This window comes from Phycodurus eques, chromosome 1 (genome assembly GCF_024500275.1).
Source record: "Phycodurus eques isolate BA_2022a chromosome 1, UOR_Pequ_1.1, whole genome shotgun sequence".
Classification (NCBI taxonomy): Eukaryota; Metazoa; Chordata; class Actinopteri; order Syngnathiformes; family Syngnathidae; genus Phycodurus; species Phycodurus eques.
This window is the reverse complement of record NC_084525.1, coordinates 21,474,079-21,488,431: the sequence shown is the minus strand read 5'-3', so window position 1 is coordinate 21,488,431 and position 14,353 is coordinate 21,474,079. Positions and strand designations below refer to the sequence as shown.

Below are 14,353 nucleotides of genomic sequence, written 5' to 3'. Positions count from 1 at the left end.
TCTCAAGAGATATGCTAACATCTTACAAGATTTGCTGTTCTCACATGACTTCATGCACAATTGAAGTTCAACCCCCCAGGTTTTGATCATCCCTATGCTTCTCACAACCCCTAGAGTGTATACAGTATGTGCTTGCTTTGTCTCTGGGTAAGTTAATTAATTTTGTTCCTGGACTTCTATTTCAACGAAAGGGAGAATATGTCCACACATTTGCAAAAAAAAGAATTCCGATCCATAAATGGTAAGAGGAGCTATGCATCGAGCCTGCTAATTAACTTTCACTCGCTACATGTTCTCATTACAGTGATTTTCACCATCAGCTTTGGATGTGCCTTTCAGAGGTTAACTAACCAGTATCGCACCAATTGAGATAGATCTGCAATTACAAAGTAGAATAGTGCTGCACTTCTTCAAGCTTGTTTGGTTTCTTCTCTATTCTAATAATGAACCATTTGCATAAGTAAAACCTCTTAATCCAGAGGTTAATCTCATGAAAAGGTTACGCACGGTAACAGTTCTGATAGCTGGCAAATGAGTGGTTGACTGCTGAAGGTTTCTGCCAAGAGATCACCATTTGCTTCCTTTCTCATATCCTGTTTGATATTCTTTAAAAGCACACATCAAATGCCAGTGCACACAACAAACACTCCCACACAAAATCTGAAAATGTTCTGCACCCATGGGGTTGCATTGCACAACACAAAAAGTACACATTGTTTCACAAATAAAATATGGCCCTAACATTTAGTCCAAGTTATGATTCCAATCAAGGAAAGTGCTGTAACTTCTGTTGTCATGCTTTTTTCATAGTTCTAGGGACTCGTTAAGACAAAATTGTCTGAAAGACAAAGCAAAAGTGAGGAAGACTATTGGTACATATGTTTTATCGTATATTTTATTTTTTTAAACCTGCACTCGGAATTGTCCATTAGTCTACCAGAAACTATAACGACAATATTCGGGGTACACTTGGAGCTTGTTTCCTGTACAAATGAGAAAGACTGGTATATGACATGAATATATAAACTATTAGGAAGATGCATTTTACTGCTTTGCATCATAACATCAATTTCTCCAAAATACATGCTCATTTTGTAAAAAAAAAAAAAAAAGCGTCTTTTCACTTTACCTACTGTATGTCTCTTGTATTCTTATTATTGTATTATTATCTTACTTTAATGGCGCTTAGTAAAAGTGTCATAGCTCAAGGGATTGGAACTCAGTCAAAGAAAAATTGTGTCGCTTGTTAGGATGAGTAAGATATGACTTTACAGGCAAGATAATGACCTTAAAAGAATGTGTGGCAGCAATTTAAGTTGTCCAATTATATAGCTCTGAAGTCATCTCTATACTGCTCATTGCTCCTAGAGGGCTTATTTGCATTGTATTGTATATGTTCAAATGGATTGGCCACTCTTAAGGCTTCGTTATACTCACGCGACTCAGTTCTCAGAGTGATGGTATCTTTCAACATTTACACTTTTTTATTTTTATTATTTTATTTTTTTTACAACTTCTCGGGGAATTGCAGTGAGCCTTGTCTGTCAGCTCTGCTTCCGATGTCATCCCTAGTATAGTTTATTAGTTTTGATTATAATAGATGCAGTTTATTCAGTCAATGTTTGTATTTTTTGTTGACCACAAGAATAAAGTGGATTCGGACCCTGAAGCAATTTGGTTTAGTGCCTTAAATTTGTCAAGGATCCCTCTGGGTTGTCCTATTTCATCGCGGTACATCTGTGGATCAAATAATCCTCCTGGTACAGATGCATTTTGTTTGGCTCTGCACTGTGCATAGTTAAACAATTGGCCTGAAAATTCAAGTATTCGTCCAGTTGTTAGTTCATCTACTCCTGTTACAAAAAGTGTTAGTCCTCCTGTTTCTATTCATCGTATTCTTGCTACTTACATCCCATTTGGAGTAGAGAGAGCCAATTTCATCATTTTCATTTCTTTTCTGCCGACCAAATTTACTGGACATTCACGAGAAATGAAAGAAAGTAAGAAAGAAGTGTTGCAATTACTTACTGTCATCTCATCTACAAGAAACAAGAAAACACTTTTTGTTGGATATTTGAGTGTTAAATGCCCTGTAGTTGATTTTATGCTGATAGTTTTATTCAATATTAAAACATTTATTGGCAGTTTATCCTTCATATTAGCTGGATTGATGAAATGCAGTATATGGTCTGGAATCACATAGATCAGTTATTTATTTCCCTGTTACAGGCAATGGCATGGTTGGTTTTGTTTCTTCTCTCAGTGAAACAAAAAAATCTACAATGAAAATGTCTTCCTCCTCCATCTGGATTAACATTTCTAATTATTTTAGTCCCCTAATTAGGTAGTGCTTGTTGCATTTTTACAGTCCCTGACTGGCCAGCCCAGCCGAGTCTTTTGTTTTTGGGTTCCACAACCGAGGTTCCACAATGTCCAACCATGGCCTCTATGCAGTTCCAAACCGACCCTTCACCGATAGGTCAGTCTGGAACTGCAGAGAGACCTCTCTGTGTGGATGACTCCCACAGATTGTCTTTCCTCACCTGGATCCTCAGTGCCTTATCTTATCAATATTTGCTATGCCAAAAACATGCATGGTAGGTTAATTGAAGACCCTAGTTTCTGATGTATGGTCTAACATCAGAAACTAGGCACAAATGTTGATCATTGTTTTCCAAAGTAAAAGCAGATGTTTGCAAATGTCTTATTTTGATTAAACGCTAAAATAATCTGTTTGCCTTCGTGGAGGACTAAAGAAATCTTAAATTTCAGGTTTATGTCTCTACACCAGGCATGCCCAAAGTCCGGCCCGCGGGCCAAATCCGGCCCAAGTCGAAATTTCCTCCGGCCCGAAGCTTCATGTCATAAAATCAATATGTGGCCCGCCAGCACAGTTTACCACAGTAAACAATGCACACATACAAAAAAAAAAAAAAAAAAAAAAAGCCATTTTATATTTCAACAGAGGGTGGCAGTAGACCTGTGGCCGCACTCTCGTCGCGTGACCTGTGGTATGTTTTTAGCCCATTTCTAAAATGGCACCTGAATCTAAAAAGAGGAAAGTTGACAACGAGGGCCGCCGTGTCCAGGACAAGTGGATTTTTTCACTGACATACGAAACAACTGTGTCTGCCTAATTTGCCAAGAGACTGTGGCTGTTTTCAAAGAATTTAATATTAAGAGGTACTACCAGACGAAACATGCTAACGGCGAACAAACGTGCCGAAAAACTGAAGCCACTGGAAGCTGTTTTGATAGCACAGCAGCATTTTTTCACAATCGCCTGTGACTCAAATGAAAATTCTACAAAGGCGAGCTACAAGTCTCAGTGAATAAATTTTTTTTTGATGATAAAACCACAGTTTTGTCAAATAGTCACTATACTATTCTTTGTCAAAATGCACTGGGATGTGATTTGCTAAAACAAAATCAATAAATACATGTTTCTCAAAAATTTCAGTCAACTTTCATAAAATAGTTCATTTGTATTTAATGTATTATTATTTTAACCTTTAACTATCCTGATAATGCAATTGAAAACAGATTCTCATTTGCAATATCAACCTAGTTGCAGACAGCAAAGTGATATAGTTACATATTTACATGTTAATTTACAATGGTAATGGTTAGAGGAATGTCAGACCGAATGGTCAGCCCCCATACATTTTCATCTGACCAAATCTGGCCCTCTTTGCAAAAAGTTTGGACACCCCTGATCTAAACGATTAATCGATTATCAAAATAGTTGTTGATTAATTTGATAATGGAGTAGTTGTTGACTAATCGATCAATTGTTGAACCTCTAGGGGGAAATGTAATAATTCACATACTGCAAACATATACAAACAAGCCTCTCTGAAGACCTCCTATAGAATTAAATCAACCTGGAGGGGATGTATATGCAGAAAGCTCATCTCCTCAATCCTCCATTTGTGTCTTTCTCGCTGATGCCTGCCTTTATCCTTTTTTATTTTTTGTCTCTCTTTCATCTTGGCGGCCAGGGGGAATCTTGCCTCTGGTATTCTTGCGATGCTGCACTGCTGTCATGCTCTGTCACCGTGACTTGTGTGAAGTAGGGAATGCGGTCGCTGTGCTTTTGACGGCTTGTTGGCCCAGCGCGACTTCAATTGTGTACAGGAATCAAGCAGCGCTGGTGTCCATTCCTATTTCTCTGTAACCTGGACATAACATTTAAAAAAAAAAAACATTTTATTTGTTTTCTATCTTTTATTATAGTTATCTGGGGTGTATTTGTACATCAACATTTAGTTACTCTAATATCGGGCATTTCAATTTCAGTATGGTCCTGTATTTTATTTTGGTTTAATCATTGATGCTATATGAATACAGCTTGAGAGTTAAGTTTTTGTGTTGCATAGCAACCAAAGAGATGCAGCACTGTTTGATCTCCTACTCTCTGGTGACTGATGATGCTCATTGGTTCTGTTTACTGATCGGATGTATGGTGTGCGGTCTCTTTGTTATCAGCACAAAGCACCCAGGCATGAAGGCAGCAATGTTAGAGAATGATAATGTTGGACTTAATGTATGTATATACAGTACTCACTACTCAAAACATTAGGTATAGCTGTATAGGCTAATAGTATTCTATACAAGAACTCTAAGCAATGCATGCTTTAATTAAAACATATTTTCTGTTGTTATTGTACATAAATGTTGGTACAGAATATAATATTTTTGTAAGGTATTTGATACATCTGATCATATTACATTGAAGTGGTTGGTATAATGTTTTTGTGTCGGTGGGTTTCATTTATCGTTGCAAAATTCTGTAAATTTCCGAAGTTGGAAACGTTCCTTGGGAATTAGATGGAAGATATCGCAATGAACTGGAAATCAGCTAAATTGCAGGTTTGTCTGTTACAGGGAGCTTGCATTTAGTTGAAAGAAACAATTTTAATTAAGTTTTGGTTAAATCTACCAGAAGTAATGCAAATTTAGTTCTAAAATTGTGGTCACTACATGACTATACTGTGGACAAATGGAATGAGTTGCCAACAGATGTGACGTCAGCCCCAAGTGTGAATATATTTAGGCCCAGGTTAAAAATACATGCTCTTATGCTTTTTAGACCATTTTCACTTATAAATATTTCTTGCACTGTGCAGTGTTTTAATTATTTTTATTTTTTATTTGTCTTCAATGTTTATAAGCTGTTTTCCCCCTTTGTTTTCAAATCCTTTTAATCATGCAAGCACATTGAGTTACCTTGTGTATGAAATGCGCTATATAAATAAATTTGCTTTGCTTTGCTACAGCATTTTTTCATATATAAAAATCTTATGCTCTATGTACTATAGGGAAATCCTGAGAATACTACTACTGTTATTTAAAATGTGAATTTTATGTACAGTTTACATTATTTTTTATTTATGTAAATGCGTTCTTTCAAATACAGTTTATAGGCAAATGTTAAATTAAAACATTTTTGTTTTATTTTTGACAAAACAGGTATACTGAATAAGGAATTAGATAAATACATTTTGGTAGAATGCTGATTATGTGGCTTAATCTTATTAAAAGGCTGTTGTTAAATGTTTGTTTAGATATGGCTACAAAGTACATTTTCCATTCTCATTCTTCAACCTCTAATTTTCTGATTTAAAAATGTTAAACAATATTACCGATATTTGTGTTTAGGAGGAAGCTGACAATACGAAGAATCTTTCCTCACAGCGATTGTCCCCAAAGTGGTGTTTCCTTGATTGTAAGTATCATCACTCATCAATCTTTTCCAATAATTGTAGGAATGATGGTTTATTAAGAGTAGGAATTATAGTTTTAGGAATTAAAAGGACCTTAATATATGCATGAAAATCAACATCAACTTGTCCTGACGCTTACTTGTTCAAAACGGCTGTCAGTACAGTCCGAATTTATCCAGAAGAAGAAATTATGAAAATCGAACATGACTGTACAGATTTTAAACGGCATTTCTGATTTAGTCATTTTAATTTTTTTTTTTTTTTTAATTATTTTTTTTTTTTTATAAAGCTCGCCTTGAGGCTGACGGAACTTTGCAGCTAAACTTTGCCTAAATTACTCTGTTTCATGCTTTCAGCCGCTCAGAAGGCTGCTCGAGAGACAGCCCACACAGTTCATTATTTTCACTTGTTAACAGCTTTTGCTTTATCTACCAACATGGGCTTCTGGGAAAGTTGTGCCTCGTGATGCTGATAAACACTGTTGGCATGCAAAACATTGTCAGCCCTATTGGACTTCTGTAAAAGTAGTCATTATTAGAGTTATGTCTTACTAGGGGCATGATGGAATTTGCATGTTCGCCCCGTACTTGTGTGGGTTTTCTCCGGGTGCACTGGCTTCCTCCCGCATTCCAAAAGCATGCATGTTAGGGTCATTGAAATTTGAAATTGCCCTTAAAGGTGTGAATGTGAGTGTGAATGGGTGTTGGTTGTTATATGTGCCCTGTAATTGGCTAGCGACCAGTCCATGGTATACCCCGCCTTTTGCTTGAAGTCAGCTGGGATCCAGCTCACCCGCAACCCCAATGAGGATAAACTGGCTGTGTAGAAGATGGATTAAAACCTGGCAGGGCTGTGAAATAGTGGTTTGCACGTTTTCTCTGTGGGTTTTCTGCAGTTTCCTTCCATATCCCAAAAATTAAGGCTTAAATGGTCCATGTGAGTGTACCCATGACCCTAATCAGGACAAGTGGGAACTGGGTGGGTGGTTAAAACCCATGAGATCTGAACCATGGCAATCTTTAACTTTCATTGATCAACGTTCCATTACTGATTCTGTGCTGTAGCTCAATCCCTCAAAATAATTAAATCACATTTACCAGTGGATATGATGAACAGTAACCTAATTTGTGAGAGTCTTAATAGAAGGAAATAAAAAAACATCTAGGTATCGAACACATTAGGAATGCGTAACAAGCTCAAACAATCCTTGTGGAATTTGAGCCAAAAAAAGATGCAGTCAAGATGGAAACATTGGAAAACATGAGATGAAATGAGATTCAGTAACATTGTTATCCAATGGCGTAAACATAAATACATTGAAAAGGAAACCTCACTTTAATAAAAACCTGTCTCAGTGCGTTTTATATTATGAAGTCTGCTATTTTTTCAGCTCCGAGGATATGTAAGGTTCCAACACAGCTGATTTTTATGAATCATACTGTAAACCCAGGGAAGATTATTTATCTTAGTAAAAGAGCAAAGGGAATGAGACAGATGTGGCATTTGGTGTTGGCGCTTTCTCTCGGGCGAAGGTTAAGTTTCTTATAATAAGCAAATAGCTACATACCATTTCATCTTTAATTTCAGCACTAGTGAAGAACGACCTTTGAGTTCAACGAAAGGACCTTTTACTATCAAGAGAATACTTTGGATTTCTAGTCATTGCAACAAGTTCTACTTTAAAAGTCCGTATTTGTCTCCACAGCCACAACCGCTGATCGTTTTTACAGGATAGACAGAGCACAGGTAGGTTTATTGCTTGAGGGTTTGGTTTCTAAATGTATTGCCATGTGGAGCTGTTTTTCCCTGCATTAAATGTCTATTGATTCATCAGGAACATCTCAACTATGTGTCAGAAATCTCCCACGAGGAACTCTTTATTCTGGACCCGGAACTGATTGTAACAATGACAGTCGGCACTTCTCCAACTGCTATGCCTGACCTGGTTCATCCTTCATCCAGCGTGGCCAACAACGGGTAGGTTAGAGAACAGTACCTCCACTTGCCTTTAACCCACTGGATTGACCTAGGCTCTTATTAATTGCAGTGGTGTTTTCTGCACTGCATGACAGTGAGAGCTGTTTGTAATATTTTGAACTTGTCGCTCTCTGCGACAAGGTGGGCTGTTTTTTTTAGCTTGGTCTAAAGCTTTTCTTTGGTCATCTTTAGGGAAAGCAGTTTAAATCAGAACCCCGATGATGTGTTTGTCTTCCCTGTGGCTTCCTGTCTTTCTCCACTATCGTCATCATCTTACAAGTAAGGACACGCTTCCGTCTCCAACTCAACTTTCATACGGCCTATATGAAGACAGCACGTACACTGGCAACCAGAAGTTGATAGACAGTTTAGAAAATGGTGAATGAAAAAAAAAAATGAAATTTAAAACAATTCTACATATGTAAGTGTAAAGTAAAAAAAAAAAAAAAAAACGTTTTAGGCCAGTAAGATTTCTAGAAAGTTTTTGCAACAACAAACAACCATTGACATTCACATTCACACCTATGGAAAATTTAGTCTTCAATTTACCTAACGTATATTTTTTTTGAATTTGGTAAGAAGTAAGAATACCCGTAAAAAAACCCACGTTGGCACGAGATAAGTGGCACATACTTTAATATTTGGCAAACTTGTTAACGTGGAGGCAGCGGGTATTTGTGTTTGGAGATGTTTGTTGCATGCATCACAACACACTAAATTGTTTTATTATTTTTTATTTTTTGGTCCCGGCAGAGCTTCGAGGCACAAATTTTACGGCAACCTGTTTTTGAAGTTGACTTAGCCGAGTTATTTTATTTAATATTTATTTATTTATTTCCCCCTAGTCCCAGAGTTAACATGTTTTGAGAAATGTGCAAATGAACCACAGAACACATCGAGCGACATTGTGAAAATTCTGGCTCAACCCTGTGTGAGTTTCATTCTTCTCCACAGAAAAAGAGTCCTTCATCGAAATCAGCTGAAAGGATGTTTTGGTGTAAAAAGAGCTATTTTTCCAAAACAACCATAAAAAGACCAAAACCAAAATCCCCAAAACATCTGCATAGATGAGTTTAGTGCTCAAAACCTACCTAGCCCTCATTACGACCAGACGTTACTCTTATCGAACACATTTGGGATGAAGTAGGACTCAGTCTTTATTACATTTTTCATTCCTGTTGATGTAATGGCCAAGTGCCCCCATATTTGTGTCCATGTATTGTAAAACATACTTGGGAGCATGAAAATGTTCATGCAAATGTAAATAGTCATACTGAACACACAAGTTTCTAGGAGGAGGCATATTGTAGGCTTCAGAAATTAGTTTTGTGATGACATCCATGTAGAGAGCATAGTGTAGTAGGTGCTGTGGGATGAGATTGGCTGGCTCACAGTGAATAGGGGCTGTTGGGATTGTCGAGCCTGTGAGATGGCAAAGCCTGTGTGAAGTAAGCCTGCATAATTCTCAGCTCTTTTTGTGTCTGTGCCTGGGTGTATGTGTACACTATTTCTGTGTAGGCGTATACTGTACTCATAAATAGTGTTTATTTACATTTTCTCCTTTGCTGTGGGAGAAGCAGCTAAATGAAACTACAATGTCTGTGTGTGTGCTTGAGTGTGCATTCATGGTTTTAAGCTTGCCCTGCCTCAACATAAAATCAACCACATTTAGAAACATGCATGCACTAAGACACACAATTAACTGACACATGCACATCAGTCAGTAGATTTTAGTTTTGATTATTTATTTCCTGTAGTTTTTGTTGGAGTAGATTAGGTTATATTAATAAAAACATTAATTGAGTGGGGGGGGGGGGTCTTCCTGTTCCTTTAAACACGTAATTAAATTAATTGCTTCATGAGACTCAAACCCCATGTTTGTTTTAAATGTGGGATTGGATTTGTTGTGGCTATTTTCTTCTTGTACATCAAATCCCAAACTGGTTTCACCCAAAAGAATATAATCGCTTAAAAATAAAAAATAAAAACAGAAACACTCCAATATTTTCAAACAGCGATTACTAGTTATAAATGTGCCAATGGACCAAGCAGGATAGGGCTGGTGTGTGTGTGTGTGTGTGTGTGTTGTGTGTGTGTGCGCGGCTTGCAATTAAGAGATAAATGGTGTGTGCATATACACTGTAGTACACATATACAACCCCAATTCCAATGAAGTTGGGATGTTGTGTTAAAGTTCCCAAACGTTTATTGAATGTTGTTAAAAGAAAAGGTGATGTAACGCAGTGGTAAACATGACCCTGTCCCAGCTTTTTGGGAATGTGTTGCAGCCATAAAATTCGAAGTTAATGGTTATTTGCTAAAAACAATAAAGTTGATCAGTTTGAACATTAAATAGCTTGTCTTTGTAGTGTATTCAATTAAATGTAGGTCGAACAGGATTTGCAAATTATTGTATTCTGTTTTTATTTATGTTTAACACAACGTCCCAACTTCATTGGAATTGGGGTTGTAATATTCCAAAATGGCTAATAACTGCAGGTCAGCTATTTACTATGATATCTGTAAGAGCAGTGATTCCCAAGCACTAAACCGTCAGACATCATAAGATGTGCCACATTGTCGTATACAATTTAACTTGCTTGAATTTTGTTCATTTATCAATGTCAGTGTCATATAGTGGCAGAAGATAGAACTATCCTCCAGTTGTCAGGCATACAACAGAATAATAGCTTTGTTCTCTGTTTAACAGGCCCAGATCTCACACCAAGTACATTTGTGAGTAAATTTAGATAAAATTATCATTGCTTTAGTTGATATATTTTTTGTGACATTTTTGTTTGGTATGTCGTGAGATTTTTTAAAAAATGTAAAATGTGTCTTGGCTCAACAAAGTTTGGGAAACACTGAAGAAGGCAAGGTATGAAACGAGCTACCAATAGAGGTCCTTTTATGTACCTAGTCGAGGTGGACTACTTGTTGAGCACCAATACTATAGAAATGAATAGAACTGTTGAAGGATAAGTGAGTGCGTTATAAATACATACTGTAGCCATCACTGCCAAATCACTATTCTAGTCTGATCTTACCTGACTTATACACCATAATAATAAAGTTTTGTTTGTTCACAGACCCATTTGTAGCTTCTGAACGCTGTAATGTTCGCCTAACTAGAATTTGCCAAGCTAAAGTGTTAAACAGTGGGCCATAAGCAAGGGCACTGCAAATGTGTGAGCATTATTGAAATTTAACAAACTGGTTGGATGCTCCGTAAGTGCTACGATCTGAGAGGTTGACATACAGGACAACACAATATTGTGATCCTAACAACTGAAAATATTGGCTAATGCATGTGCGAGTGTGTGTGCATGTTTGTGTCGGCAGTCTGATTTGCAATCCTGAGTGGCTCGAGTGGGCGGCTGAGGTGCAGAGATGAGTCGTCCGAGAGGCATTTGTGCACTTTGGGGGGAGAGAGAGAGAGAGAGAGAGAGAGAGAGGGAGAGGGAGAGAGAGAGAGTGAGGGAGATTGAAATGGTAATGTGAATAAAAAAGAAAAATTGATGGAGAGAGAAATGAAATGCATGCCAGAGCTCTTGAATCACATCATCTTACTGTATTTCAATGCACGCGCGCACACACACACACACACACACAAACACACAACACACAGACAAGCAGCGTAGCAGTTTGCCCACGCTCGGCCAGAGGTGAACAATATTCCTCCCACGATAATTACATGCCTCTCTTAGCTTCTCTCCATCACCTGGTATCTCTTTCTCGCTCTCTCTCTCTGACAAACACCTACACGTGAAAATATGTTGTTGTTTTTTTGTTTTGTTTTTTCAAATTTGCCACTGTGGTGGAAATGTTTACGTTTACAAACCCCCCCACAGGTCAGAAAATCTGGACTGTTGATGTTAGGGAAAAGAAGTCCCAGGATGTTAGTTTTGACTTTTTGACATAGTCTACTGAACGTAGTATGAGGCTACTGATGCATTAAATGTAATGAGGCAGTATCATTATTTATAAATGGCGTCGGGGAATGTTCCTCCCATTATTGAATGCAGTGATAATTGAACATTTCCCTTTAATGCCTGTTGAGGAGCCTTTTTGAGTAACTGCCTGCTTTCATCCCACTTTTCAGCCACCAAAATTGGCTCGTCCCATGCAGTTGCAGCCGAATGATTTCAAGGCAGTGCAGTCAAATGTAAGAATATATTTGCCTGAAGAAATGTACACTAGCTCATCTGGCTCCCATTTTCGCACCAGAGTTGCTTTGCTTGTCTTATCCCACTTAAATGTATGTGAATAACCTCTGGAGGGGAAGAATACTTGTGTTCACCTTCTACTTAATTAGGCGTATCAAATGAAATGTTAATACAACCCCCCAAAAAACTAAGAAAAAAAGAATAGAGGAGATGAAAAAATTGTGAATAAAAACAAAAAAGTGAATCGTTATGCATCCACAGCACTGTCTGCAGAGGCGTGCAGCGTTTACGCCGCTTATTGCCTGTGGTCTAGCTAATGAGGTAGTTGAGGTTTAACCCCTTTCAAGTGGAATTATAAAGACGCGTTTCTTTTGTTTCAAATATAGCAGTATAAAAAGGAATAATTTAGTAATTTCCTTTGTTTCACCAGGTAAAGCAATTGACAACAGCTTCTCATTTACAATGCCGACCTGGAAGCAATTTAGGTTTCAGTGTCTCTTGCTCATGAACACTTCGACAGCGGACAGTCGGAGCCCAGATTGGAACCACCCACCCTATATTCAGTGGATGCCGGACTGTACAGCCACCTCAAAAAAACGTTAGATGCTTAATATCGCCTCTCGAGTGTTGCTGTCCAGCAAGTTCATACAGTTTATGGAGAATCCTGACATGAATCTTGGTACTGCTCTACTGAACTATACTATTTTATAGCCTCTGCAACACAGTTCTATCAATATCACACAGTACTGGGACTTAATCTCTTTTTTTTTTTTTTTTTTTTTAATTAGAGCTATAGCTTGAATTTGTTGCCTTTCTGGTTTACAACTTAAAAATGTGTCTGCTGCCGTGTCCTTTTCCTCGTTCATGAATGTATTTATGCAGTCTTTAGGCACTGAACATTTGGTAAATTAATGATCTACCCACATCACATTGCACATTGTCGCTTGCTTTCATCTTATGAGACTGCAAAAACTGTACTCAGTGGAACCGATTCTAATCAATTAATAAATCACCTCAGGGTTGGGTGAGAACCTTTTGCAAGGAACAAGAAAATAAGCAGACTCACATTTTAATCTGAAGACTCACTAATGGTCGACAAAAGTACTCTGACACCAACCTAAGTGCTTGAGTTTCATGCCATTTGGCCAGGATCTCCAGATGTTTGGTTGAGCAGAAGTGTTGCTTCTATTAAACCGTTTAGCACTATTATGACTTTTACTTTTGTCAGTTTTTACTTCTTGTTGTTTGTTCTATTGTCATTGGCTTGATAATACTCTCATGGAGCAGCTTTTTGTAAAGAAAGGACACTGATTTCAAGTGTCTTTTTGTGACTAGTGCCATGCATTTGAGTCCATCTGTTTGTGATGTTTGACAATAACGAGCCCTGACCGGGGCGACGCTAGGGGAGTCGAGCCACGCATGACATCTGAAAAGCCTCATATCTAAATTTTGACAGATTTTAATTTTTTTGTCACAGGGGCGGCGCCGAATTGTACTTAAATTGGTGTAGCAGATACATCGCCTAAGACAGATACTGATAGAGCTTTTGGTCAAGTGGAGGTATAATTACCTGATCTAGTACAGATCCTGCCTATCATACGTATTGTCCAGAGCCACAGACCTGAAATGAGAATTTCTATTTAATTGTAGCCGCAATATTGATATAATGTGCACACACAACCCTAATTTGTGTGCACCATATACTGATTTGTAGCCACCATATAGATTAAATAAATTTTGCGCACAAAACACAAATTTGTGGCCACAAAGCATCTGTCGCTCAATTCAGGACCGTGAGGCAGGCAAATATAGCACACCTTCTCTGGAAACAGTAAGGTTGAGACAGAGACCGTAGGTAAGATAGTGGACAGGGATAGTATGTTTGAATTTAGTTTTAAGATGGGGATGAGCTACAAAGGCATTCTGAAAAGCCCGGAATTGCAGTCCATTTACGGGAAAGGAACAAGAAACGACACTTACCTTATGGACTTCGCGTATTGCCGTTTATATCGAAGGTGCCCTCCATTTGCTCGCCCATACGTTTAGGGAATGATATTAAACCCACAAATTAGTTCATTCCACACAAACCTATTTTGTGGTCACAACGTAGTACATTGTGGCCACAAATTATTATATTTGGATAGTAGTATTTTTTCCTGAACATTATATCTATATTGTGGTCACAATTTAGAAAAAAAGTCTCATGTCATGTCTGGGGCTCTGTAGTAATGCACATCCAGTTGACAATATTCACAGCTATAAACTTTGGCCCAAAGCCAAGCTCTGACTTGTGGATTCAAACCGCTAAAATGTATGCTGAACCAAGGAGAAAGGAACAGGCCTACTTCATGGTCATCATTGAGCAGTCAGGATGGAAGTGATGATGACTGGCGGCTATAATTGAATTGGTATAGCAGCTGTAATAAAAAAATAAAAAAATCCGCGTTTAAAGAGCAGGCAGTATGGTGAGCATGTGGGTAGTAC

General features: G+C 37.9%; 1 protein-coding gene across 7 annotated transcripts in view; it reads left to right on the top strand.

Annotated features, from left to right (window-relative positions):
• The window catches only part of LOC133405698 (diacylglycerol kinase zeta-like), a 114,665-nt gene that overhangs the window by 86,306 nt on the left and 14,006 nt on the right, over positions 1 to 14,353 (top strand). For 6 of the 7 annotated variants that reach the window (XM_061682769.1, XM_061682770.1, XM_061682768.1 and 3 more), the window contains 4 exons: positions 5,662 to 5,728; positions 7,432 to 7,472; positions 7,561 to 7,703; positions 7,896 to 7,982. In XM_061682769.1, coding sequence (XP_061538753.1) covers positions 5,662 to 5,728; positions 7,432 to 7,472; positions 7,561 to 7,703; positions 7,896 to 7,982 — 338 coding nt within the window. Of the gene's footprint in view, positions 1 to 5,661; positions 5,729 to 7,431; positions 7,473 to 7,560; positions 7,704 to 7,895; positions 7,983 to 14,353 lie in introns of those variants that run through there. The other variant, XM_061682772.1, reaches the window with a different exon arrangement.